The sequence below is a fragment of the Saimiri boliviensis genome, chromosome 9 (genome assembly GCF_048565385.1).
Source record: "Saimiri boliviensis isolate mSaiBol1 chromosome 9, mSaiBol1.pri, whole genome shotgun sequence".
Classification (NCBI taxonomy): Eukaryota; Metazoa; Chordata; class Mammalia; order Primates; family Cebidae; genus Saimiri; species Saimiri boliviensis.
The window spans coordinates 17,968,610-17,995,978 of NC_133457.1; the positions used below are offsets into that span (position 1 = coordinate 17,968,610).

General features: G+C 38.2%; 1 protein-coding gene, 1 long non-coding RNA gene and 1 other non-coding gene across 6 annotated transcripts in view; 2 read left to right on the forward strand and 1 right to left on the reverse strand.

The window, feature by feature from the left end:
* Positions 1-16,609, reverse strand: part of DHX36 (DEAH-box helicase 36) — a 52,039-nt gene extending 35,430 nt beyond the window's left edge. The window contains exons 1-6 of the mRNA XM_003925014.4: positions 16,310-16,609; positions 7,961-8,085; positions 6,629-6,863; positions 5,503-5,541; positions 3,875-4,045; positions 456-535 (exon numbers count right to left, since the gene is read on the reverse strand). Coding sequence (XP_003925063.2) covers positions 456-535; positions 3,875-4,045; positions 5,503-5,541; positions 6,629-6,863; positions 7,961-8,085; positions 16,310-16,561 — 902 coding nt within the window. The 5' untranslated portion in view covers positions 16,562-16,609. The remainder of the gene's footprint in view (positions 1-455; positions 536-3,874; positions 4,046-5,502; positions 5,542-6,628; positions 6,864-7,960; positions 8,086-16,309) is intronic.
* The window catches only part of LOC141585592 (uncharacterized), a 402,245-nt gene continuing 391,433 nt past the window's right edge, over positions 16,558-27,369 (forward strand). The window contains exon 1 of one of the 4 annotated variants that reach the window (XR_012519137.1): positions 16,558-16,794. This is a non-coding gene — a long non-coding RNA (uncharacterized LOC141585592). The remainder of the gene's footprint in view (positions 16,795-27,369) is intronic. The other 3 variants (XR_012519135.1, XR_012519134.1, XR_012519136.1) reach the window with 3 other exon arrangements.
* Positions 22,376-22,479, forward strand: LOC120368373 (small nucleolar RNA U13). The gene has a single exon (XR_005582528.1). It is a non-coding gene; the product is annotated as a small nucleolar RNA U13 (small nucleolar RNA).

Here is a 27,369-nt window from a genome sequence, read left to right on the forward strand (position 1 = left end):
ACCTATCTCTAAAAAACATTAAGTAAATTAAAACATAAAAAGGCAAATGGAGTCCTAAGCTCCAGAAAAGGACGAAGTACGTACTGCACAGTGGAGTTGGATGGGGGTTAAGATAACAAAGTCAACAAATACAGTCAGTCAGAAGTGTGTGGAGGTGGTACAGAAAGGTTTAGAACACAATCTTTTCAGAGGGAGTAATGGTCTTTTAATATATGCCCAGGAAAAATGTTTATTTTTCTAATCATTCCAAATATAAAAGCACCATTTTAAAAACACAATCTAAGTCTGACTGGGGTTAAAAGATAAATTTGTGGCAGTAAGCCATCTCTGCTGCCATTATGTTAAATGTTAGTAATAGTAATAACCATCATAAAAATGGGGAATCTTTCTTCTGAATCTTCAGCTTCAGAATTTCACTAAAATCTACCTGTATATAAGAAGAGAACATTTCTTACCTCTGGAGACGAATTTGATATCCAGTGCTATTACCGTTGCCACAAGACTCTGCCCTTTCCGCAGCCACTCTTTCTGCAACCTTTAATTCAAACAAAATATAAAGAGAATATTAATTTTAGAACGAACATCCTAAATATCCATGAAAATCTAGGACTATTGAAAAATTTTTCTTCAGATTTTCAAATGAGTTTAAAAAAACAGCTATTAAAATCTAAGGTATCTAAAACAGTTGTGCCTTAAGAGCTGTTTATGTTTACTTCTCATTTCCTCTTACAAAGTCTTTTATGGCCAAGTTCTCTCATCACTATTTTCAAAGTGCCTTTCTATACATCCTCTCATTGATTTATACTTTTCTGGTCTTTTCTAAGAGTTGTAAATCAAGATTTAAACTTATAGAACTTGTGTGTAATTTGAAAAGAATTACATATTGATATTCTTCCCTTGTGTTTTTGTTTGTGGTAGGGACTGGCGTTGAATTTTTAGTTCTTGGTCATGTTTTCAAAGTTCTGACTGCCAAAAATAAGCTTTGGAAAAATTAAATGTTATAATCTAATATTGATTTGTATAACTAAAAGTAACTGACAGTTAGCTTGTGACAGAACAGTAATAAGAGGTTAGAAATAGAAAATGGCATAATTGCTAAGAAATAATACTTTAGAAGTAAAACTTTCCAATAAGTATATCTAGTATACACAGACAAACCACATTAATCTGTATACTTAAATTTCAACAGATCAGGGGAAAAAAGCAGCAAAAAAAATTACCTAGTTACCATTTCTTCCTACTGTCAGCATATATGGTAACTGCTATATATTAGTGAAAATATTTACATCCAGCTACATAATTGTGTTATGACAAAAGTGGTTTATTTTTCACCATTTTGTAATTTTATGCAATTTCCTGGAATATTGTCCCCCATAAAAGAGTGAAGACTACCTGAAACTAAACTAAAAATACCAGAAGAAAACCTAGGGAAAAACTCTTTTGGACACTGGTCTAGGCAAAGAATTTATGACTAAGACCTCAAAAGCACAGGCAACAAAAACAAAAATAGAAATAGGCAAATAAGAATTAAGAAGTTTCTATACAGCAAAAGAAATAATCAACAGAGTAAACAGATAATCTTCAGAATGGAAGAAAATATATGCAAACTACTCATCCAGCAGTGTAGAAGAATCCAGTATATACAAGAAACTCAAACAACAACAACAAAAGACAAATCATCCCATTAAAAGATGTGCAAAAGACAAGAACAGACATTTTTCCAAAGAAAATATATAAATGGCAAACAGGTATATGAAAAACACACATCATCACTAATCATTAGAGGCATTCAAATTAAAACCACAATGAGATATCATCTTATCCCAGTCAGAATGGCTACTATTAAAGAGTCAAAAAATACTAGATCTTGGCCAGGACATGGAGAAAAGAGAACTCTTATATACTGCTGGTGGGAACGTAAATTAGTATAACATCTACAGAAAACCATATGAAGATTTCTCAAAGAACTAAAAATGGAGCTATCATTTGATCCAGCAATCCCACTACTGGGTTTCTACCCAAAGGAAAAGAAACCAGTGTATCAAAAAAATACCTGCCTTGCATGTTTACCACAGTACTATTCACAATAGTAAAGATAAGGAATCAAACTAAGTACCCATAAATGGATGACTGGATAAGGAAAATGTGGTGTATATATATGTATACCACAATGGAATACTACTCAGTCATAAGAGTTAAACCATGTCAAAAAAGACATAGAAAGACAAATATCACATTTCTCATAAGTGGGTGCTAAAAACCAGGTATATATGGACATATTGTGTGGAATGACAAACAATGGAGACTCAGAAGAGAAGGCAGGAGAGGGACAGATGATGAGAGATTACTTAATAGGTACAATGTATATGATGTGGATGATAAATACCCTGGAAGCCCTCACTTAACCACTACATAATTTATGGATGTAACAAAATTGAACTTGTATCCCATAAATTTACACAATTTTTTTTAAAGGGGTGAAGACTACTGCTTTTTCTTTATAGTACTTCTTAGAAAGCAAAGCTTAAAACATTGTATTCACTGACAAACGCTTTCATAATTGGTAATACTTTTAATCACGGATTCTGTATTAAATGACTTAGATGTGATAAACAGCACTATCATTAAACCAAAGACAACCACAAATCTTTATAATTTATACACAGAATTATATAGCATAAATTCACCATGCAGGTGGAAATATGACAAGAAACCTCCAACACCTTTAAAAAATACATAATTCACATATTTAACTAGGTCATCTAACTAAAAACAACGGCTACAACAAAATCAATATACAGGTTGAGTATCCCTTAGCCAAAATGGTCAGGACCAGAAATGTTTTCGGTTTCAGATTTTGGAATATTTGCATTATACTTACCCTTGATAAGCATCCTAAATCTGAAAATAAAAATGTGAAATGCTCTATCTAATAAGCATTTCCATGTTGGTGCTCAAACAGTTCTGGATTTTCGAGTATTCTGGATTTCATATATTCAACCTGAAATAATAGTTACTTGTAACTGTTACTTATGCATACCTTCCCAAAATTTTGGACTTGACAAATCAGAAACAATACCTATTTTTCTCACAAAAAATTTCCTCTTACTGAGTAGCTGCATTCAAAAATGACTGACTATGGCTGGGCACAGTGGCCATAATCCCAGCACTTTGGGAGGCTAAAGTGGACAGATTACTTGAGCCCAGTAGTTCGGGATCAGCATGGGCAACATGGCAAAACCCCATCTCTACAAAAAACACAAATATTAGCTAAGTGTGGTGCCACGTGCGTATAGTACCACCTACTGGGGGGCTGAGGCAGGAGGATCACTTGAACCCAAGAGGCTGAGGCTGCACTGAGCCATGTAATCACCACTACACGCCAGCCTAAGTGACAAAGTAAGACCCTGTCTCAAAGACTAATAATAATAAATAAATCACTGACTATAGAAATGCAGCTTAAAAAAAAACAAGGTTTTCCCACTTTCACTACCATTCAGTATACTTACATACTGAAAAAATAAGAGAAGTTAAAAAAAAAATTAAATAACCAAAGAGTAAAATTTAAAGAATCAAATAATGGAGATTATTTGAACTTGTAATCAATTCTATAAACATTTAATCTACTTCATTCTTTCAAATACGTACTGAAATTTGCCTGGATATAAAGTTTATCTTGAATTCATAAACAATTTGTTAAGACAGAGATTACTCAATTTTTTGGCCTTTATTATTAAACATGACAAGCAAATATTTTCTTTCATAGTCACAAATCCTAAGCCTAATTAAGAATCACTCCACACCTTCAGAATCAGTAGGTTCTAGCAAGATTACTTTTAAAAAGACATTTTTAATAAGTTAAGAGATAACTTACCGAAATGGCACTAATTCTTCTTGGCTGAGTACAAACTATCCTGCAAGCAGATCCTTTTCCTCTTTCAATGTAGTTATCCAAAATGAACTGAGTCACTTGAGTGGTTTTGCCACAACCAGTTTCACCACTTATTACTGTTACTTGATGGTTATCAATTAAATTTACCAATTCCTATTTCAAAAGGGAAAATAAATAAAGATAATCACATGTTGACTAAGTCTGAAAAAAGATATTAAAAAAAAATCGACCAAACTGAAGATATTTATTTTTAACAAATGTATTAATGCTTTCTAAATGTTGCCATATGCAATACCGGCAGTTTGGGTATCCGGATCTACTACCCTACAAAAGATAAGCGCACCAAATTATAAAGAACAAAGCTAAAGCACTGTTAAAGAAAAACATACTGACATAAACAAGTTCCATGCAGAAGAATTAAAATAATGCTGATATGTGGGGCTACTGAGTACAGAAGCAAAATCCTTGCTTAAACAACTACTGAGGACATTATGAATTTATAGCATAATTCATAAATATGGCTTTGTCTGCAGAACAAGTTTTGAATGCCATTTTAGGAACAAGGAAAAGAATATCGTATTTTAAGATTAGTTCCTTTCAGTCATTAAATATCTAAACCAAAGCTATCTAGAAAACCTCGTATTTGGGGAAGACCTATTTTCTTAAAAATTGTATATATTAGTATTTCTAATAATAATATGCGCTGTATAAATAAAGTCATCTTACTACTTCAAAGGGATGATATGTGTTATTTTCATGTATAAAACAACTCAAAAACCTACCTTTTAAAAATTCCCCACTTAGGCCGGGCATGGTGGCCCACACCTGTAATCCCAGCACTTTGAGAGGCAGAGGCAGGCAGATCACGAGGTCAGGAGATGAGACCATCCTGGCCAACATGGTGAAACACAGTCTCTACTAAAAATATGAAACTTAGCTGGGCGTGGTAGTGTGCACCTATAATCCCGCTACTCAGGAAGCTGAGGCAGGAGTTGCAGGTTGCAGTGAGTCGAGATTGCGCGACTGTACTACAGCTTGGCAACAGAGTGAGAATCCCTCGCAAAAAAAAAAAAAAAAAAGTGCCCAATTATTAGAACATGTTATACGTATACATATATATGTATTTATCTATATATATATATATCAGAAAAAATTGTAAGTTTAAAACACTGAAATTATAGCTGGTAAATACTGAGAAATGAATGTGATTCATCCATTCAACAGATATGTATTTACCAGATGTCTTTAAAATGCCAGGTTATAGTGTAATAAATTACTGTATTTTTAGTAGTGCATTAATTTTAACTGAAGTGTTTGGTCTTGACATAAGTGTAAGGTATTTATCCAAAGTAACTTATAAGAGGAAATTTGACTTTTTACATTTCAAGGATTTCAGTTATGGACAAAAATAGGAGAAAACATCAGGAAAATTGTTTATGATCCTTTTTTTTTCTTTTTGTATTTAATGCAAAAGAATAAAATTAACTTCCAATACTATCTTGTAGAAGAAAATTCATTAATTCACATTTTTTGATATAGACCGTTTTTTAAAAAAAAAAATGTGTATTTAATTTGCAAATCAAATTAAATAGTGGAAAAAAGCACTTTACCTTTTGCATTCCATATGAAGGGAGCTTTTCTCTGAAATGCTGAAATTAAAAAAAAAGTTTTAAATTTTCACAAAACGTATGTAATCAAATTATAATCATGGTAACTAGGAAACATCACAGGGTAAATTTGCTAGAATCCAAATCTAAAACTATTTTTATTATCTTACGGCTTGTGTAAAAAAATCACAAAGAATAATTCACCAATTCCTTTTATGTATGAAACATTCAAAACCAGAACTCTAAAACATCCAGCAAAATGGAGACAATGCTTTAAAGTAAGTGGCAGTAAAGCACTAGGCCAGGCGCAGTATCTCTCACCTGCAGTCCCAGCACTTTGGGAGGTCGACGCAGGTGGATCACGAGGTTAGAAGCTCGAGATCAGCCTGGGCAATATGGTGAAACCCTATCTCTACTAAAAATATAACTTTCATCAGTGAGTCAACGGATCCTTTCTTTCCTATAGGAGGTGCAATATCCTTTCTTTATCAAAAACAGCAGTATGTATTTGCATATTAAAGATGTGGCCCTCAGAGTTTCCTCAGTAATTTCTCTTAATATATATACATACAGGCAACAACTTTATTACTCTATAGAACACCCACAAAGCATACAATTTTATGTTTTAACTGAAAGGGACCTTAAAATATCTTGCCTAGTGTAGAAAGAAAATATTAGAATTCAGAAGAATCTCGGGTCTTGTGATAGTCCTGTATTTGAAATGTTAGTGAACACAGTACATCACATAACTTTTGAAATATTTAATTTTATCATCTACAAAAGGAAAGAGATGTATTAAGTAATCTGGAACAAGTTCGACAATTTTAACTACCTTTACTGCCCAGGTAGAGCTGAAGAGTAACTTATTTTTCCACTTGCACTACCATTTCTCAACTATTTCTTGTCCTCACCCGATAAGGTTCTGTGGATGAGATAGAATACTGTAGTTTATGCATAACTTCCATCCCCACTGTTTTTCTCTACCATTTGAAAAGAAAATAATTCCCACAGAGGATGTCTTGTAGAGGATCTCACTAATCTATGCCATGCAGTTACCTCTAACTGTACATAGATTTTTATTAAGTGTAAGAAAAAAATGACAAAATATTTTTTGACATCTTTCCACTACCTGCATTTCAATATACCGAAGGTCATTTTTTTTCTTTTGTAAATCTTCCAATAATTGTTGGTCTAAAGTTCCATCGGGTTCATTTTCTTGCAAGAGATACTCAGAATCTCGATCAATATATGATTTGTTCCTGATTCTAAACACTTTTTTTTCTTGGTTTATCAACTTCGTTTCCTGGTTGTCAAGTTTCTTCTCTGAGCGTGGTGTGTTCTTAGTAGAAACTTCAGCACCGTATCTGTTTTAACAAAATGAGAATGGAAGAAAGGTCAGAAAAGAGCCACTCAAACCCTGGAACAAAACAAAACAAAACAAAACAAAACAAAAAGCTGTTTAAATATTTCAAAGTCATCCAAATCCAAAGCTTTTCTTTTCTCTTAGTACAGCAATTATGAAAATATACTTAGATTCTTATAACAAATTCAAATTTTTCTTCCCTTTAAACAGATACTACCAGATTAAGTTATTCCTTGTGGTAGTTAAAAATAAAAATCCGGCCGGGCGCGGTGGCTCAAGCCTGTAATCCCAGCACTTTGGGAGGCCGAGGCGGGCGGATCACGAGGTCAAGAGATCGAGACCATCCTGGTCAACATGGTGAAACCCCGTCTCTACTAAAAATACAAAAAATTAGCTGGGCATGGTGGCGCGTGCCTGTAATCCCAGCTACTCAGGAGGCTGAGGCAGGAGAATTGCCTGAACCCAGGAGGCGGAGGTGGCGGTGAGCCGAGATCGCGCCATTGCACTCCAGCCTGGGTAACAAGAGCGACACTCCGTCTCAAAAAAAATAAAAATTAAAAAAAAAAAAAAATAAAAATAAAAATCCATACAATAGTCATTCCTTTATTGTGGTTACTTACAGTGTTTTTCTTTTTCTGGTTTTCTTAAACTAGTTTAATATTGCAACATCTTTTTCCTTGCCGCCCTTTCTGAGCTATAACTAGGATGCTACATTATACAGTCCTTGAAACAGTCTACTAATTTTTCCTCTAAATGATACAGTTCTTATAACCTTTCTAAAACAGTAGCAATTACACTTCTTGCAGATCTCCCACACAGAATAATTTCATAAATACAAAGAGGACAGGTAGGAAGAACAATAAATAACAACTTAACATATCTCATATCCAGATTCACTATTACTCAAACCACTTAGCTTTCCTGTGGAAACATGCCATATAAATTTTTAAAAGTCATTTTCTAAAACTGTTTGATCTACATAAGAAAAAAGAAGTATGTCAAGGTTAAACTTCACTTAATGAAAAATATAAAGATGTTATTTTTACTGTTTAAGTGTTATTCTTTGCCTATTCTTTAAAAGAATACTTTTTGTCGTACCCATGATCCTCAGGAGCAAACCAGGATATCTGCGCTTCCGACTCTTTATCATTCTTCGCTTGAACGGAATTCAGTAGCTGCACAATTTGTTCTTCTCGTCGTTCATCCATGTGTACTACAGCTCTCTAGTTTGTGCAAAGAAAAAAGCATCTTTATCAACATAAGAAAGCATATGCAAAAATTATTTGATAAAGAAAATAAAGGCTAATACATGTTCAACAAATAAGTATAAAAGAAAGTTAACCACACTTGTCCTCTAGCCCAATCCCCATTCCCAGACCTAATTAATTAATGTTAAAATTTTGGTACACACCCCTCTACACCTTTTCTCACAAGCATCTATAAAATTAGCCCTAGTAAGATTCTCAAAGAAAGCTTATTTATGACTCTTCCTACAACTTTAGTTCCCTTACCCCTAACTCTCACAAACTAATTATTATGAATTTCTCCCTATCTTAAAATTTCAAAGTTACTAAAACTCAAATGGTTTAAGAAAAAAGTTGAAAACTGGAAATATTTTGGTTGCAATAAACATTTGAAAATTCTTACACTAAATAGAATAAATTGGTAAGGCTGAGCTCAGAAGGAGTAAATAAAATTGATCAGCATTCATAGGGTGATCCTACGCAGCAGGTGCTTCAAAGGATGAGAATAAAACACAACAGACTGGATAAAGATAAAGGTCCTTGGTGAATCATGAAAATTTTCAGAAACTTTAAATGCACACCTAAGAAATGTCCAAGGTGGAAAAAAAAAAAAAAAAAAAAAAAAGGCCAGTCGCAGTGGCTCATACCTGTAATCCCAGCACTTTGGGAGGCCAAGGTGGGCTGATCACAAGGTGAGGAGTTTGAGACCAGCCTGGCCAAGATGGTGAAACCCTGTCTCTACTAAAAACACAAAAACATTTGCTAGGCGTGGTGGCATGTGCCTGCAGTCCCAGCTACTCGGGAGGCTGAGGCAGTAGAATAGCCTAAAGCCAGGAGGCAGAGGTTGCAGTGTGCCGAGATCACGCCACTGTACTCCAGCCTGGGTGAGAGCGTGAGATTCCGTCTCCAAAAAAAAAAAAAAGCCACCAAAACCCAATTCTTTGGAGACTTTTGTATTTAGATATAATAAGTTGAAAACAGGATTCTTCAAAATCTACAGGCCTATAAACCTTATGTTCTAATGTGCACATAAATTCAAAGTCAAGAGGAAGTACACAAGGAGTGGTGAAAATCAGAGTTTATTAAGTTAAAGAACCAAAGGAGGAAGGTGAAAGTATAAATGAAAAGAAAATACTCAAAAAGCAAAAGAAAGAAACCATAGGACTTACTGACCATTTGGTGGAAGTAGGGGAGAGACAAAAGAGAAGGAAGAATCAAAGACAACTGTTTTCAAATTCAAGAGTGGATCCTGACACAACAGTTAAGATGAATCATTAGGAGGAGGCTGTTCTGTGATACCGTACATTTTTGTGAACATGTGGTGGGAATGGAGGTCAAAATAGGACACTAAGTTTGGATTTTATGCAATTAAGAACAATGATGAAATTTCCCAACTTGTAATAATGATTAGGCAGATGAATATATGGAACTGGATCTCTGGAGAGGCTTTGTTTTTAGAGTTATGATAGAAATTTTGCACTGTTCTGAAAGGTTGAAATCACAGAGACACAGGAGTTATCTCAATTTACAAATAATACCACCTCCAAAGATGAGGACACAAGGTTGACCAAGTCTGGCATTCATGGGGCCAAGGAAGGAAAGTAAGTCAGAAGAACAATCAAGAGAACAAGCAAAAGACTAGGAACACACAGTGACAAACCATCCCAACAATTGAAAAAAGGTGTTAAAAAAGGAGTCGGAAGTATAAAATTAACATAACTAAGGCAGACAACTGAAAAATTTACTACTGCATTCAACAACTAGGCAGTTGGAAATGATCTTCAAGGTATTTTTGGTTTTTGAGGGTTTTTTTTGTGGCAGGGAGAATAGGGGAAAGCAGGAGATAGGATAAGGAGACTGATGAAAGCATACGGCAATGTGTAAAATACTCTAAAATCTAGAGCAATAGATTTCAATTGTTTATTTTTTTCATAGCAATCCACAGTAAAACTAATGACCCAGTATACATATATATGAATAAGTTCAAAAATACTTTCCTTACCCTGTATAGTGTAACTATCTTCTCATTTTATCACAATTAAACAACACGAAAACAGCTGGTCATAACAAAGTTTAACATAGAGTTTGAAAACCCAGGGTGGGTGGAGGAGCATGCGTTCCAGGAGAACAAGACATAAGCATGTTTAAGACAAGAGAAAGGATTTTATCAGACATTCTAACTCTAATCAGTATTACATGCTTTGTGAAAGCTCAAATAAATTTACATGGATAGGAGGATAACCCAATTGGATAAAAATAAATCATTAGTGATAAAACAATAAACCTGAGGAAGCAAGGCAAATGAATTACACGTTATCTCCTTTTTTGAAGTGAAAATGAGTGGTTAATTACGGTTGTCAGGTTATAAAATGTCTCTACTAAAAGTCCTCTTAAGGTTTATTGATGTATCTGTTTAGAATATAACCTCTATCTGCTATTCTTACAGTTTTCAGTTTTCCATGTTAACTCACTACTCTGTTATTTTGATTAGTAAACAATTTCCTAGATTGACATTTCACAATAATACATTGCCTACCTCCTGCCCATAACACCACAAAAGATTATTCTAATGTTATGAGATTTCACGCTGGGAAAGGTGAATTACCAGGTAATGTAACATTCTAGAGAAAATAAACAGATCTACACAATCTTTCAGTCCAAACTATCACAACAAAATCAGTTTTCATTAAAAAGTCAACATCAGTTGGTAGTTTTTCAAGATTCCTTACACAATGCGTATGTACCAAGTAAGCATCTGCTAATCAATAAGGATTTAGTTGAATTGTAGTACACCAATTAAGAGTGGGTAGATCTTTCTGCAAGTGTACAAACAGGAAAGATGATGAAAGTATTAAATGAAAAAAGTCAGTTGTGTAGTTATTTTTATTACTATTAATTTAAAAATAGTTAATTCGCTCCCCATATCCCATACTTTTTGCAGTGTCTCTGCCAGATAGAATTCTGGCATATGGTATATGCCCAGAAAAGTCTGTCCATAGAATAAATGAATCTATCTTTTACAATGAATACATATTGAAAACATAATTTACACTCTAAATAAAAACATTTGTATTTTTAATGACTTTCTCCCCACAATGAGTTTTCGGACGTTGCAGACAGCAGAGAACGTATCTTAATTCCAAACTGGGATCTTGCCTTTTTGTAGGCTGCCTCCCTCCCACTCAACAACCTTCCGCGAGTTCTACCACATTTTACTTTATTTCTCTTTGCCCGGAGAATCTCAGAACACATTTTGTTTCACGACTATTTTCTTTTATCATTGAATTTTGATTATTTCCCGCTTTCTTGGACATTCTCAAATATCCTGCTTCTAGTTTTCAGTTCCTGGCAAGAGACCCTAAATGATGTCCACCAAATTTATCTTAACAGCTTTCTAATTATCTGCAACTACTTCAAACTGTCTCTGTAACAGGCCAATACCACCTTTCTGTTTGCCCTCAGCATTTCACACACAGTATTTCACAAAACAAAAGCCCTAAGAAGAAAAGGTCCTCAGTTGGTTATCATCAAACCTAAACACTCCTGTATCAGAATGTATCCTTTTTTCTTTCCTCAACCTGGGCTCTGCAGTCCAATTCCTTTCATGTCCTCAGGGACATCGCCTTCACTGAGATTTATCTTGCTTTCCTAAATTTCTAACGTTCCAGGAGACATTAGGCAGCTGACCGATATTTTCTGGTTTGCTTCTTTTAGTAATGAGGCTTCTTTTAGTAATCAAGCCTTCCTTGCTTGCTATAAACTGTTAAGATTTGGGGGCTAGTTATTATTTTAGCAAAATCTGGCCCACTCTGATTTCCTTTTCACTGGGTGTTTCCCATCAGGACATGACATGGTCAAATTTCTTCACCTTAGAAACAACAACAACAACAAAAATCCTCTCTTGAATTTGCCTACCCCCAACAACTACTGCCCTATTTTTCTTCCTCCTCTTGACAGCAAAACTGCTGGAAAATATTCCATTTCCTAATCTCTATTTCACTTGCCACCCTACTGCAATCTGGCTTTTACTTCCACAATGCCACAAAAAGGGCTTCCATTAAGATCATCAATGACCTTGTTGATAAATCCAATAGACATTCTCAGCTCTTAAGCCTTCCTGCATGCTTGCCCTTATCAATTACTTCCTCTTGAGATACTCTTCTCTCCTTCAAACACTACTCTTAGATTTCAAAACAACCCGCACCTTATTTTTCTCTTCTCTGGCTGATCTTTCCTAGATTCTTTTGCATCCTTCTTTTCCTCAGCCTGTCCCTTAAAATTTCATTTTCTGTATTGACAGCCTGAGTAATCTACAGACCAGCAACACTGGCATCATCTGGGATCCTGTAAGAAAAGCGGAATCTCTGGTCCCGCCAGCGTCCTACATTTTAACAAGATGCCAGGTGATTCGTGTGTACATTAAAGTCTGAGAAGCAATGGTCTACAGAATTCAGGCTGGGCCCACTCTGTTTCTCACGGTTCACTCCCACACTCCAACTACTATCCATGAGCCCATAACCTGTCAAACTTATTTCCAGTCTAGATTTCTAGGCATCACATCTACACAGCCCTCTCCTGCCTGCAAATCCTCATTTATATGCCCTATAACAATATCGAATCCATAGTGTCCGTGGCTGAGCCTATCATCTTCCTCCAACAAGCCTGATCCTTACATACAGGCATAAAGAGTCATCATGAACACTGTACTCGTCCTTTCAGATAAAATAAATCACAAAATTATTTTGGGTCTACCTCCTAAATCACTTTATCCACTTCCATTTCCACTGCCAACCTGCTAATTCCTGTCATTTCTCACCTTAGTTACTGCAAGGGCTACTTAACTGGTCTCCCTGAACCAGGACTGCCTCTCTTCAATCCATTCCTTTTACTGCTACCAGAGTGAATTAAAACATTTAAAATCCAGTCATTTCATTTTTTGTTTAAAATGTTTTAATGGCTTGCTACAGTATTTAGACAGAGTCAATATATCTCAAGGCCCTGCTTATTTTTCTAGCTCAGAGATTTTCAGATTGCTGTTTTTGAAATTATATTAAAGGATCATGACCAGGATTAATAGAGAGCAGATAAGTTCAAAAACAAACAAAAACCTTCAAAGCAATGTGCAGAGAATTAAATATTTCACAAAACTTTTCGTCTAGTTATACATATGTGTGTACTGAGTTGTAAATTCAAATATATTCGTTTCTTTTTGTGCAAAGTGGCCAACAAGTTTGAAATTGACTGCCTAACTTCATCTCATTACACTCACATCCATGTTCTTACGTTTTTCAGTTTCTTGAACTGAACATATGCTTCCTTGATCTCTATGTTGTGGCACATACTACTGCCTCTGCCTGGAATCTTTTGCCAAACTCCAAAACTTCAACCACACATGTTCATTCACTTTGCTATCTTTCAAGTTTCAGCTTAAGGGTTACTATACCTGAAAAATCTTCTAAATACCTTGATCTGAGTTATGTAATAACCCATATTCTCTAGCCCATGTCTCTAATAGAAGACAATGATATCGTCTTGCTCCTAACATAACACAATCTCTGTAGAACCTATATCTATTTTATTAATTAATAGGGTACTTAAGATACTGTTACAAAAATAATGTCCTCAATAAATATTTGTTGAAAGAACATTTGCTCAAGAATGCATCATTACAATGCATTCATTTTTGGCCAGGCACCAAGGCTCACGCCTGTAATCCCAGCACTTTGTGAGGCCAAAGCTTGTGGACCAACTGAGGTCAGGAGCTCAAGACCAGCCTGGCCAGCATGGCAAAACATTGTCTCTACTAAAAATACAAAAATTAGCCAGGTGTGGTGGCATGCACCTGTATTCCCAGCTACTCAGGAAACACAGGCTGCAGTGAGCTGAGATCACGCCACTGCACTCCAGTCTGGGCGACAAAGTGAGACTCCACCTTAAAAAAAAAAAGCATTCATTTTGAAAATACAGTACATGACTTGAAAAGCAAAAGCTACCGAAATTCTGACTGGGAAGCAATTACATCAGGCTAAAGGTGGTCAAAGGAAGAGCTGGGATGAGCCCACTGAAAAATACTCATATTTCAACAAGATGGAAAAGCACGTTTTAGATAGGAGAATGGTATGACACTGTAATAAAAAGTAAAAATAAAGTATGTTCACAAAAGCTATAATTACACCAGCCTGGGGACATGGGCTCAGAGAAATGTGCATAGTGGTAAACTTGTTATGTTGAAGCCATTATTACCAAGATTTCCAGAAATGTCAAGATGCAACTGAAATGTATTAAAATGAGACAGAAGTGACATGACTTCCAATCTCAAGTTCTGACTTAGGGAATGAAATGATCTAATTTTTCCTTTTAAAAGATCACCATAGGTGGCTCTGTGAAGCAAAGACAATGCAAAGCAGGAATGGAAGCTAGAAGACTAGTAAGAAGGCAAGAATAGAAAACAAACAGTGGTTTGATCTGTGTTAATTATTCTGGAGATAAGTGGTTAGATTTGGGATATATTAAGAAGGCAGAGCTTTGCTGAAATGAAGGGGAAGAAGCAAAGATAAATCCCATTTGGTCTGGCAAGTCAATAAACGGCCATGTCACCACTAAGAGGAGGATGGGAACGCAAGTAGGAATCAAAAGTTCCATTCATAACATCCACTGCACAATTGGCTATACCCTTCATGTGGAAACAATAATGAACAAATTTTCCTGTTATTTAACTTTTCCTCTGTTCAGGTATTATTTTCCAAGCTAGACTGTAAGCTCCTTGAATATCACATTTCTTCAAGTTCCTAGAGCAACATGCATAAAACCTTGTTTGAAGCAGAGCATAAATAAAAGTTGATAGTTACTTAGACATGCCTATTCTGATTTTCAAAAGCCAGTTTGCTCAATGAAAAATTTGGGGTGGTAAAAGAAATGGATTTGTTTATTAAAGTTTAAGTCATGAAAATAAATAGATAAGCACCCCCCCCACCCCCCGCCAAATACCTGAATGAAGATGACATGGTTAAAAGAAATAAAAGAAATGGAATGGTTTAAAAATAGTAGCCTAGGCCCGGCGCAGTGGCTCACGTTGGTTATCTCAGAACTACGGGAGGCCGCGGCGGGTGGATCATCTGAGATCAGGAGTTAAAGACCAGCCTGGCCAACATGGTGAAACCCGGTCACTACTAAAAGTAAAAAATTAGTCGGGGGTGGTGGGGGACACCTGTAATCTCAGCTACTTGGGAGGCTGAGGCAAGAGAATCATTTGAACCTGGGAAGCGGAGGTTGCAGTGAGCCGAAATGGCGCCATTGCACTCCAGCCTGGGTGAGATTTTGTCTCAGAAAAAAAAAAAAGCCTAAATGATGATTGAATTACACTCTATAATACATTTTATAAGGTGCTTTTAAAAAGGAAGTCAACAAAGGCCTATACTAAGAAAGCTCCCGCTTAACGGTAAAAATTTTTTATTAGAATGGGCCACTCGGAAAACTTTGTTTCCTTTACTACAGATTTTTAAAACTTTATTCTATTTTTTATTAGAATGGGCCACTCGGAAAACTTTGTTTTCTTTACTATAGATCTTTAAATCAACTTGACAATCACCTGAAGAGAGTAAGCCAAATCATCTCTGGAGATTCTTTTCACTTTCCTTTTCGAAGAGAACCTGACAATCAACAGAAATTTCCCCACCCAAACATAAAAAACAAAATCCTAGGTTTGTGGATAATTTTAACACTAATAATAAAAGCAATTTTTCTGAAAGATCCACATCCACAATAGTGTCTGCCTGCTGTTCCGCGCAAACCTATCTCTAAAATGTAGAAAGGTCGCTATTTGCTTCTTTACCAGGCAAAGACCTTAAAGTGACAATTATTCTTCTAAGGGAAAGGAAGGCCAAGAGAGACGACAACGACACTCCTAATAGTTAATTTCGGTTGGAACACGAATTTAACATTTGCTTTCTCACAGTTCTCAAGTCCTTTAAGCAAAGTGTATATTCAGCCTGCATAGATCCTGCCTGTTTTCGGTCAGATGCGCATGGTTAACATTAATTAGTACACCCGCTACAAGGAGCGCCAGCATAATATATTTGCGCCTCACTTACATTTCAGAAAGCACGTGCATCACTTAAGAAACAAAACCAGGAAAAAAGGGGCAGCGGGAGAGGGAAAAAAACCTGTCCTGCCTCATCCCTTCGACTGTCGAATTCGAGATTACCTCTTGCCTCTCCGCTTCCTTGTTCTTCTGTCCCTGTTTTCTTGCGTACCACAAGCCGATTTCGCGGCCTTTCAGGTGCCCGGGATGCCTGTCCCTGCCGCCTCGACCACCCCCACCTCCGCCGCCGCCGCCGCCACCTCCTCCGGAGCCTCGGCTCCCTCGGTGACCCCCTGTAGAACCGCCTCCATAGCCCCCACCGGCGCTGCGGGATCCCCCATCACGGCCCCAGTTCTGATGGTAGTCATAGCTCATTGTCCCGGCTACCGCTGGAAATGGCGTCCAGGTCCGGAAGCCACCGTACGTCCACTTCCGTTTTGCTTCCGTAGCGTAGCGTAAGAGGGCGGGCCATTTAGCGTCACAAACAGCGGTTTCTGGTGACGTCACGGGGGGGCGACTCCGGTGGTCTGAAGGGTGGCAGGGGTTAGGTTCTGTCAGAGTCCCGGAGTTGTTTACCTTTGTACCTCTGGAGCCGCAGCCAACCAAAGGTTCGTAGATTTTCTTTCCGTAGGCCCGGCAAGTGAGCCAATGGTTTTTGGCTTTACTTTGTTATTTCTCCTGATAAAATCCGCAGTTTTCTTCCACTTAGGTCCTAGGATAGTAAACGTTGACTGAAACAAAAGAACCCGGATGGGTGCGGTGGCTCACGCCTGTCATCCCAGCACTTTGGGAGGCGGAGTCGGGCGGCTTATAAATTCAGGAGTGAGGCGGGCAGCTCATAAGTTCAGGAGTGGGAGACCAGCCTGGCCAACGTGGTGAAACCCCGTCTCTACTGAAAATACAAAAATTAGCAGTGTGTGGTGGCGGGCGCCTGTAGTCCCAGTTGTTTGGGAGGCTGAGGCAGGAGAGTCGCTTGAACCCAGGAGGCGGAGGTTGTAGTGAGCCGAGATTTCGCCACTGTGAGCTCCAGCCTAGGCAACAGGCTGGAGACTCTCTGCCTCAAAAAACAAACAAAAACAAACAAAAAAGAACCTGTGGATAAATGCACCATCTTCTAAAAGTATCAAATGAGTTCTTAAGTCTTGAAAACAGCCTGACAATCTTTCAGATACATAATTGAAAATACCCCTACCTCCTTGAAAGTATTGTCACTATTTACTACGTTCATCCAATAGCATAAGATGAGTGTGTCTACCCAAATTCAGTGCAGAGCTCATAGGCAATGTAAATGAACTACTTTGAAGATTCATGTGTTCATTTGAAGCCATATACCGTTTATTAACCAGACCACTGAGTAAGTTTGTGCAAGCTGTTCTTGAATGATAAAGTAATTGGGCCACACAGGCTTGGATGTTCACCAGGAAATATCCACCTCATGTTACGGTTAACTGATGTAAAGGTGCTGGGAATACTCACTGAATAAAGCAAGTATGGCATGAGGTTTCATTTGCTTACAGTCTTAAGGGAAAGACAAAGGCTATCTTTATGCAGTGAATTAAGAAAAGGAAATGCTGTATACCAGGAAGAGGTCTATAATACACCATTGTGACCTAAAAATTATCTTGAACAAAGACATTTGAGTTTCTGAAATCTATCTGTCTAAACACAGAACCACCCAAAAGAATTCAAATCAATCTCCTTCCTGGGAGGGAAACCAGGGAAGACTGACTCTTATCACTGGAGGCTGGAAGTTGGCAACACACTTGAATTGACACTGTCACAAGGCTATCATATCTGGTATCTGTTTTAAGTTCCCATTTATTCTTACTAAAAGTCATTTGTTTTTTCCATAAGTGCTGTTTTCGCCTTCCCTTTTTAAGATGGTAGATAAGCCCCAAACTCTGCCTTCCTGAGTTACCTTCTTCTGTGAACTGTTTTATGTATATGGTTAAGTCTGTCTTTTCTTTTGCTAATCTGTTTTATCTCTTTAACTCTGGGGCCTGCAAACACTGACTCTGAGAGGACAAAGTATTTCCTCCCTAAGGGCCATGAGACATTACAGCAAAAGAATTTAATTTTGGAGTTAGGTGAGTTATGCAACAACTTTTTCGATAAGTAGACTTTTGCCAGACTAGCAGGTAGAAGAAAAGTATGACAGGTGAAAGGAACAATGTGTAAAGACAGATGATGATGTGAGACATTAGAGAGCTGAGACAACTACCCTGAAACTTAAAGACTCATGAAGAAGGCCAAAGAGGTAGATCTAGGGGTCTGATTATGGACAACCTTACATGCCACTTAAAGAATGGTGGTATGCTGTAAGCAGAGGAGTGATTATTTTGACTGCTTCAAGTGGAAATAGCAGAGACAAGAGTGGATACAGGGAAACTAATGTGCTGTGTGTTGTAGGGGAGGCAAAAATGGGATGACAGGGTATTATGAATGGAAAGAATTGGAATCAGGAGACATTGGAAGATAAAATTACTTAAATATGTTGATTCATTGAATGTAGAGAATTAGAAGGGCTAAATGGCTTGAAGTTTATGATTTGAAATATTAACACGTGGGGAGGTACATTATATCCTGAGATGAGAAATACAGGACAAGGAACATTTTGTGGGTGGGGAGCAGGAAGAGTTAATGTGCTTTATTTGTACATGTAGACTTTGAGGAGCCTATGAAACATACAAATGGAGTATCTGGAAAGCAGTTGGTTATGAGTTAAAAGCACAGAGGCTGGGTGTGGTGGCTTATACCTGTAATCCCAGTACTTTGGGAGGCTAAGGTGAGCAGATCACTGAGAGCCTGGCCAACATGGTGAGACCCTATCTCTACTAAAAATACAAAAATTAGCAAAGCATGATACACGCCTGTAATCCCAGCTACTCAGGAGGCTGAGGGAGGAGAATCACTTGAACCCAGGAAGTGGAGATTGCAGTGAGCCAAGATCATGCCACTACGTTCCAGCCTGGGCAACAGAGCTAGACTCTGTTTCAAAAAAAACAAAAGAGAGGGTAGGCTAAAATTTTGCATTTTGGGAGTTCTTGACAAATATGATTAAGGCCACAGGAATGAATAATTCCTATAAAAGCATTCCAGTTGGGTACTCCTGATATAAAAAGTATGTAAATTTTTTAATAGATGAGAGTGAGTAGGCATATTGAAGATGATAAGGGCAAAGTGGTAAGAAAATGGTGAGAGCGTTACGGGCTAAATCATTGTGTTCTTGCAAAATTCATTATGAAGCCCTAACTCCCAGTGTGGCTGTATTTAGAGATGAGAACTCTAAAAAATGTAATTAAAGCAAAATGAAATTGTAAAGGTGAGATCGTGATCCAATAGGTTTAGTGCCCTTTAAAAAGAGACATCGGCTGGGCGTGGTGGCTCATGCCTGCAATCCCAGCACTTTGGGAGGCCAAAGTAAGTGGATCACGAGATCAGGAGATCGAGACCATCAACTAAAAATACAAAAAATTAGCTGGGTGTGGTGGCAGGCATCTGTAATCCCAGTTACTGGGGGGAAGCTGAGACAGGAGTATCGCTTGAACCCAGGAGGCGGAGAGGTTGCAGTGAGCCGCCACTGCACTCCAGTTCAGGCAACGGTGGGAGACTCCGTCTCAGGAAAAAAAAAAAAAAATGCCATCGGAGAGCTTGTTCCTGCCTCTCAGAGGAAAGGCCATGTGAGGACAAAACAGCCTCTACACTCCAGAAATAGCTCTGTAAACCAAAAATAAAATTCTCTCTCTCTCTTTTTTTTTTTAGATGGATTCTTGCTCTGTTGCCCAGGCTGGAGTGCAGTGGCACAATCATAGCTCACTGCAGCCCCATCCTCCCTGGTTCAAGCAATCCTCTCACCTCAGCCCCCTAAAGTAGCTGGGACCATAGATGGGTACTGCCACATCCAGCTAATTTAAAAAAATTTTTGGTAGAGATGAGGTCTTCCTGATCTGTGTTGCCTGATCTGGTCTTGAACTCTTGGGCTCAAGCAGTCCTCTTGCTTCGGCTTCCTAAAGTGCTGGGATTACAGGTGTGAAACACCACACCTGGCCCCAAAATAAAATTGGAAGCCCTCCCAACCAACTGCATGGACCCGTCCTGTCAGCCAAGAGCATTCTAAAGTAAACTTGAAATACTAGTTCAGGCCATCATGGGAATGGGTGGTTGGATATGCCTCATTATAGCTTCCTTCCTTTGGAGTCAGGTATAGCTGACCAGCATTAACATTGAAGCAGAGACCTTAAGACTTACAGAACAGACTGTTTATGGCAGTCTGATATCAAATAACAGTAGGCCCTGAAAGAAAGCATTTTCCTCCAAAATATATTTCTTTGACATATTTTGATGGCCCTTCAAAGCTGTCTCTTATGGGGAAATCTACATTCTGTAGAGAATCTCTTTCCCTTTCCAAATCTCCCTGATCCATGAGAGAACTAAGAGTCTGGAACCTTTTTAAATTGGATAAGAAGTATTTACAATATCTGGAGACCTTATCCATGTAATAAGAACCTTGGTCTCCATGACTCCTTATCTTAACCCAGACAGTCCCTTCTGTTGATCCCAGTCTTTAGATAAACTCTTTAAATCAATCAGAAAATCTTTGAATTCACCTATGACCAGGAAACCCTCCCACTTTGAATTGTCCCACATTTCCATGTGGAACCAGTGTACCTCTTACATATATCAATTGATGTCTTATGTCTTCCTAAAATATATAGAACAAAGCTGTAGCCTGACCACCTTGAACACATGTTCTCAGTATCTCCTGGGACTGTGTCATGGGCCATGGTCATTGGTATTTGACGCAGAATAAATATCTTCAGATGTTTTAGTGTTTGACTCTTCATTGACAGCCCTCATTAGGAACTGAATTAGCTGGCACCTTGGTCTTGGACTTCCTTGTTTCCAGACTTTAAGAAACAAATGTTTGTTGTTTCAGCTGCCCAGGCTGTGGTATTTTGTTATGACAGCCCAAACAGACTAATATGGAGAGTAAGTGAGGAAGAGAATTAGTGTTTATTTGTCACTTAGCATTTGCATTTGCTAGGTATTGGACTAGGTGACAAGCATTTGTGGTTGGCAGAATAATGGCCCCAGATGTCTGTCTTTTTTTTTTTTTTTTTTTTTTAGGTGGGCTCTCACTCTGCTGCCCAGGATGGAATGCAGTGGCATGACCATGGCTTATTACAGCTTCCATCTCTCAGACTCAAGCAAACCTTTCACCTCAGCCTTCTAAGTAGCTAGGACTGCAGGTGTATACCACCATGCCTGGCTATTTTTTTTTTTTTATTATTTGTAGAGATGGGGTATTGCTATGTTGCCCAGGCTCGTCTTGAACTCCTGGGATCAAGTGATCCTCCCACCTCAACCTCCCAAAGTGCTGAGATTACGAGTGTGAGCCACTGTGCCTGGCTGAGATGTCCATGGAAACTCCCTGGAAACTGCGAATATATTACATGGCCAGGGGAAAGTAAGGTTGCTAATCAGCTGATGTGATAGTTAATTCTATTTGTCAAGTTAATTGGGCTAAGTGATACTCACAGAGATGGTAAAACATTATTTTAAACTGGGTCCGTGAGGGTGTTTCTGGAAAGGATTTGCATTTGAATTCATAGACTGAGTAAAGAAGATCACCCACATCAGTATAAGTGGGCTTCATCCAATCCATTGAGGGCTCAAGTAGAACAAAAATGTGGAAGGCGAATTTACTATCTCTTCTTGAGCTAGGGCATCCTTCCCGTTATTGGATATCAGCGCTCTTGGTTCTCAGGCCTTTAGGCTTGGGTTAGAACTATACCACCAGCTTTCCAAGGTCTCCAACTTATAGAAAGCATATTATAGGACTTCTCAGTCTCCGTAATCATGTGATCCAATCTCTCATGATATAGCTCATTTTCTGTGTATCTATGTCTGTCCTTTTAGTTTCTCTGAGAAACCCGATGAATGCAGCTGACTTTAAAATAGGGAGATATACTGAATTATTTGGGCGAGCCCTATGTAATTATAAGGGTCCTTAAAAGTGAAGGTGGCAGAACAGAAGGTCATAGTGATGTGACATAAGGGTTTGACTAGCTGTTGGTAGCTTTGAAGATGGAGGAAGGGGTCACAAGCAAATAATTCAGGCAGCTGCTAGAAACTGGAAAAGACAATAGATATTCCCTAGGGCTTCTGGAAAGAAACAGAACTATACTGATCCTTTCATAGTTCATGAGCATAATGATTGGGTATTCATGCGCATGTGTGAGATGTGCCACCCTCAAACCTTGTTACAGTATCAGCACATTGCTCATCCAACATGAAGAAAAATAAATAAAAAGAAATACAATTGTATCAACCCCTTGATTTTAGCCCAGTGAAGACTCTTGTCAAAACATTACGCTACAGAACTGTAAAATAGTAAATTTGTGTTAAGACTGTAGTAATTTTTTATGACAACTCTAGAAAAGTAGTACAATTTCTTATCTCATTTCACGCAATCCTCATGAGCGCCCCATAGAAAGTTTGCATTATCTCTATTTTCTGATAAATTGTTTTATTACCCTTCACCTCAAGTTTGCTGATCCTAGGTAGTTAGAAGTGTAAAATTACTATGTTTTCCATACTTCTTCAGCATGAAGTAGTACTTAAGGTATGCTTGAGATTGTTCTTTAGGCAAACACTTTGAACAAATGTCATTATAGTAAAAATCTGCACAAAAGGAAGATTTTCAATGAAAGACCTGAGAGATATTGATTGGAAGGAAAATGTCAATAGTTATCTCCTTTTTCTTAAACCCTCCCTTGATTGGAACCACAAAAATTTTTACATTACCTAATGCCAGAAAACAAATGGGATGGTTCATTGTAATTGCCGTTGTTCTTCTTACTGGTTCTCTGTTGTGTGCTGTTCTTTGAGCAGCCAACAAAAATGTATCTCTCAAATGTCGTCTTCACTAATGATGGGTTGGGCCAGAGAATGCATAGCTATTTTCAAAACCACAGCATTTGGTGTTGTGATTCTGCTCTCCCCCTCAACCCACTGTCTCCTCTGGAATGCAGCAAAAGTGAGCTGCACAGAACCACACCACCCTTGGAAGCTATCACAATTTCTTAATATTAGGGAATCTTTTATTCTACATCTTTTTTTTTTTTTTTTTGAGACGGAGTTTTGCTCTTGTTACCCAGGCTGGAGTGCAATGGCCCGATCTCGGCTCACCTAAACCTCCGCCTCCTGGGTTCAGGCAATTCTCCTGCCTCAGCCTCCTGAGTAGCTGGGATTACCGGCATGCGCCACCATGCCCAGCTAATTTTTTATATTTTTAGTAGAGACGGGGTTTCACCGTGTTGACCAGGATGGTCTCGATCTCTTGACCTCGTGATCCACCCGCCTCGGCCTCCCAAAGTGCTGGGATTACAGGCTTGAGCCACCGCGCCCAGCCTTATTCTACATCATTTTTTATTTGAATCCCGTGAAACAACTCTTATTTAATTTATTCATAGGTATAATATTCATGAAGGCATAGGGGTGATGGAGATTTTCTTCAGTGTTCTTGGAAAATGAAACCTTTAACCCCTAATTCCACTGGGAGGTGGGGATGCGGGACATGCTGATAAAGGTGCCCCTACCCTTCTGCAGAATGTAAAATTTGGCTATGGACTGGAACACCTACATATAGCGTCTCCATTTGGTTTCTCTGTGTGGCTTAGTTTGAGCCTCCTCACAGCATTGCAGCTATATTCAAAAGAAAGTGTCACCAAGCAAGGTGGAAGTACTTGACATTTGACATCTTTATGAACTAGCCTGAAATGGCATGTAACATCACTTCCACAGTGTTTTACTAGTTGGGACAGTTACAGATGTCTACCTAGGTTTAAGGACAGTTAGGGCCTTAGCATGCTGTGGGAGTAGAGCCAGAGTCCCATTAGCAGAGCAGGATGCAAGAATTAGAGACCCATCTGGGTAACATAGGGAGACCCTGTCTCTACAAAAAAATTAAAAAATTAGCCAGGCATGGTGGTGTGAAGCTTGTGGTCCCAGCTGTTTGGGAGGCTGAGGTGGGAGGATCACTGGAGACCAGGAGATCGAGGCTGCAGTGAGTGCTTTCATGCCACTTCACTCCAGCCTGAACAACAGAGTAAGACCCTGTCTTAGAAAAAATTAAAAAAAAAGAAGAAGGAGAACATGTAGTATGGAAGAAAAACAATTCTAAAATAGCACTATCCTAGGTGAACCAGATATCTCTGTGAACAAATGCCATGTCTGCCTACTAATTCCATCTGTTTCCCATAAAAAGGAAAACAGTGTGACTTTGTAAGGTCATAGGATTCCAAGATCCATATTAAATAACTTCTTGAGAGATTTCTGTAACATTTTCCTGTTAAAGCTACACAATCTCATTACATTGGTGGATTTTCCTCACCCAATTTAAGCATGCAGTCTTGGATCTTGGAAAAAAATATTGTGAAAGAGTGCTAAGAAATTATTTTTAATGAATAGAATTGTTTTTAATTTAAAAAAGATAATGAAAACACAGGGTCTTAAGCCTTCAATTATAAGTAGATATGTAACTCTACCACTCTTAACTAGATAACCAGGGCTTTGTCTAAACTCTAATAATTTTTTGACCCTGACATGAGAAAGTTTTCCGGGCTGGGCATGGTGGCTCATGCCTGCAATCCCAACACTTTGGGAGGCCGACGCAGGCGAATCACCTGAGGTCAAAAGTTTGAGACCAACCTGGCCAATGTGAAACCCCATCTCTACCAAAAATTAGCTGGGCGTGGTGGCAGGTGCCTGTAATCCCAGCTACTCGTAAGGCTGAAGCAGGAGAATTATTTGAACCTGGCAGGTGGAGGTTGCAGTGAGCCAAGATCATGCCACTGCATACTAGCCTGGGCGACAGAAAAAGAGTCTGTCTCAAAAAAAAAAAAAAAAAAGAAAGAAAGTTTTTGGAAGTTGTATTTCTACTAAGCGGTGGAGAATACAATTTACCTCTGAGGCATATTTTTTCCTTTATTCTTGAAAAATTACCCAGTGAGACTATGCATATGTGAAGGTAGAACAAAGGTCCTCTTCTCTAACAAAGTGTTTTAAAAGCAACGTGGCTCTGGGTATCTAAACTGCTCTATATCATATTGCAAAATACTGTGTTCAAAGTTGTTTTATATTTGGATCTTTGCTCAATTCTGGAAAGTGACTGCCTATTCTTGAGAGGAAGATATGTTTCTGTGTGTGTGTATGAATGTTTGTGTATGTGTATTCTCTTACGTATTTGAAATTAAGACTTCAAGACTGTAGCAAAGACTAGTGGATATGATCTTTTTTGTATATTAAGCTGTAGAAGAGATTTTATAAACTAACTTACATCTAGAGCAGTATAGTCAGAACTAGAGTGTTGACGTCACAGATTCAGGGTTAAGACCATACAGTTCAAAGTTGGGAAAATGTATCATTGTTCGATTAACTGTGTTCAGTGCCTCTGCCTCTGCAGCTTATAAAAATGGGCAGGGAGTGCTTTTTATGCCATTCTATTATGGCATAATTTGTGATTGTCTAGTTGGTATTAGGGCATGTAACAAAGACAGGCTAGCTAGCTCTTCACCATATTTTGGGTTCTTCTTCCTGTACACAGCTAGATGTATTTCCTAGTCTCCTTTGGAATCAACTGTGGCTCTGTATTTAGTTCTATCCAATAGCGTAAGCTGTAGTGACTGAGGTGCAGTTCTTTCAGGCCAGTCGTGCTAAGCACTCCAGTGCAGAATCCTTCATGTCCTTTTCCCATCTGTCAGCTGATGCAGATGAGCATAATGATTATAAGAACCATACATTAAAAATGTAAAACTCCATGAACCTAGACCCCTGAACCATATCTTAAAGAAGAAAGGCCCTACTCATAAAGGAACATTCATTTATTTGCTGCTGCTTCTCTTCAACTCTGCCTTCCAAATCTTGTACAAGTGTCCGTCATTGTTAGATGCTGAACTCAAAACTTTGCTGAAAAAAAGGGGCTTGGAAATAAAGTTTTCTGTCGTCTAGTCTCTGTGATACATAGAGGAGTTGAGAAACATTGAGATATTGCAGCATACTGACAGGAAATACATGTGATAATTGTTTTTCCCTCAAGCTACAGGCTTCATAGATAGGCTTTTAAGAAATGTGTAATTTTTTTCATGTTAACTAGGAAATCCTCTCCATTTATTGAATCATAATACAATTCTGATGCCATCTACTACTACCACCCTAAGCCAACATCATCTCTAGCCTAGACTACTAAAATAGCCTAACTGTTCTTTCTGCGGTGGTCTTTGTAACCTTATAGTTTTATAGACCCTTGCAATAGACAATCATTTTTGAAATGAGGTCATGTCACTTTTTTGCTCAGAACCCTCCAATAGCTTTTTACTTCATTTACAACAAGACTCAAAGTTCATAACTAGTCTGCAAGGCACTAATAATCTGTCTCCTCCTGCCATTATCTCCAACCACTTTCTCCCGTTTTCATTCAGCTGCATTGACGTAGACCTCCTTGATGGTTTCACAGAGCACAAAAGGCACACTCCTACTTCTGGATACTTGCTGTCCCCTTTGCTGAGACTGTGATTTCCCTAGATAATCACATAGCATGTTAACTCACTTTATTTGAGACTCTGATGAAATGTTACTTTATCAGTGAAGGCTTTTCTGACTAAATTATTGAAAAAAGCACTTTTCCCATCTTTTCCCCTTTGTTTTAATTTACTCTTTAGCCATTATTACCTTTGGTTCCTATTTTCCATCAATACACTTAAAACTATCATACGTATATGTTTACCACATACTTATCACTACCATATGTATATATGTAAATATGTAGAAAAGAACTTAACCTATCCAAAGAGAGGTTTGGCCTTTGTCCTCAGCTTCAGGGGAGGTAATTTCTAAGTCCTTGGAATGGTATGCCTGAAAAGAGTATCTTTGTCTGGGGGCCTTGGACCAGTAGATAGTAACAATGTGTTTTTGAGAGGGGACTGTGGGGACTAGAAAGAGACATCAGTTATGTGAGTAGTCAACCATGCTTACCCTTGCTCCTACAATGATGGAGCCCCAGTAAGGATTCTGGACACCAACGTTCAGTTGAGATTTTCTGCTTGGCAGTATTCTGTGCACGTTGTTACACATTGATGCCAAAGAAAGTAATGCTGTCCATGGCTCCATGGGGAGAATACCAC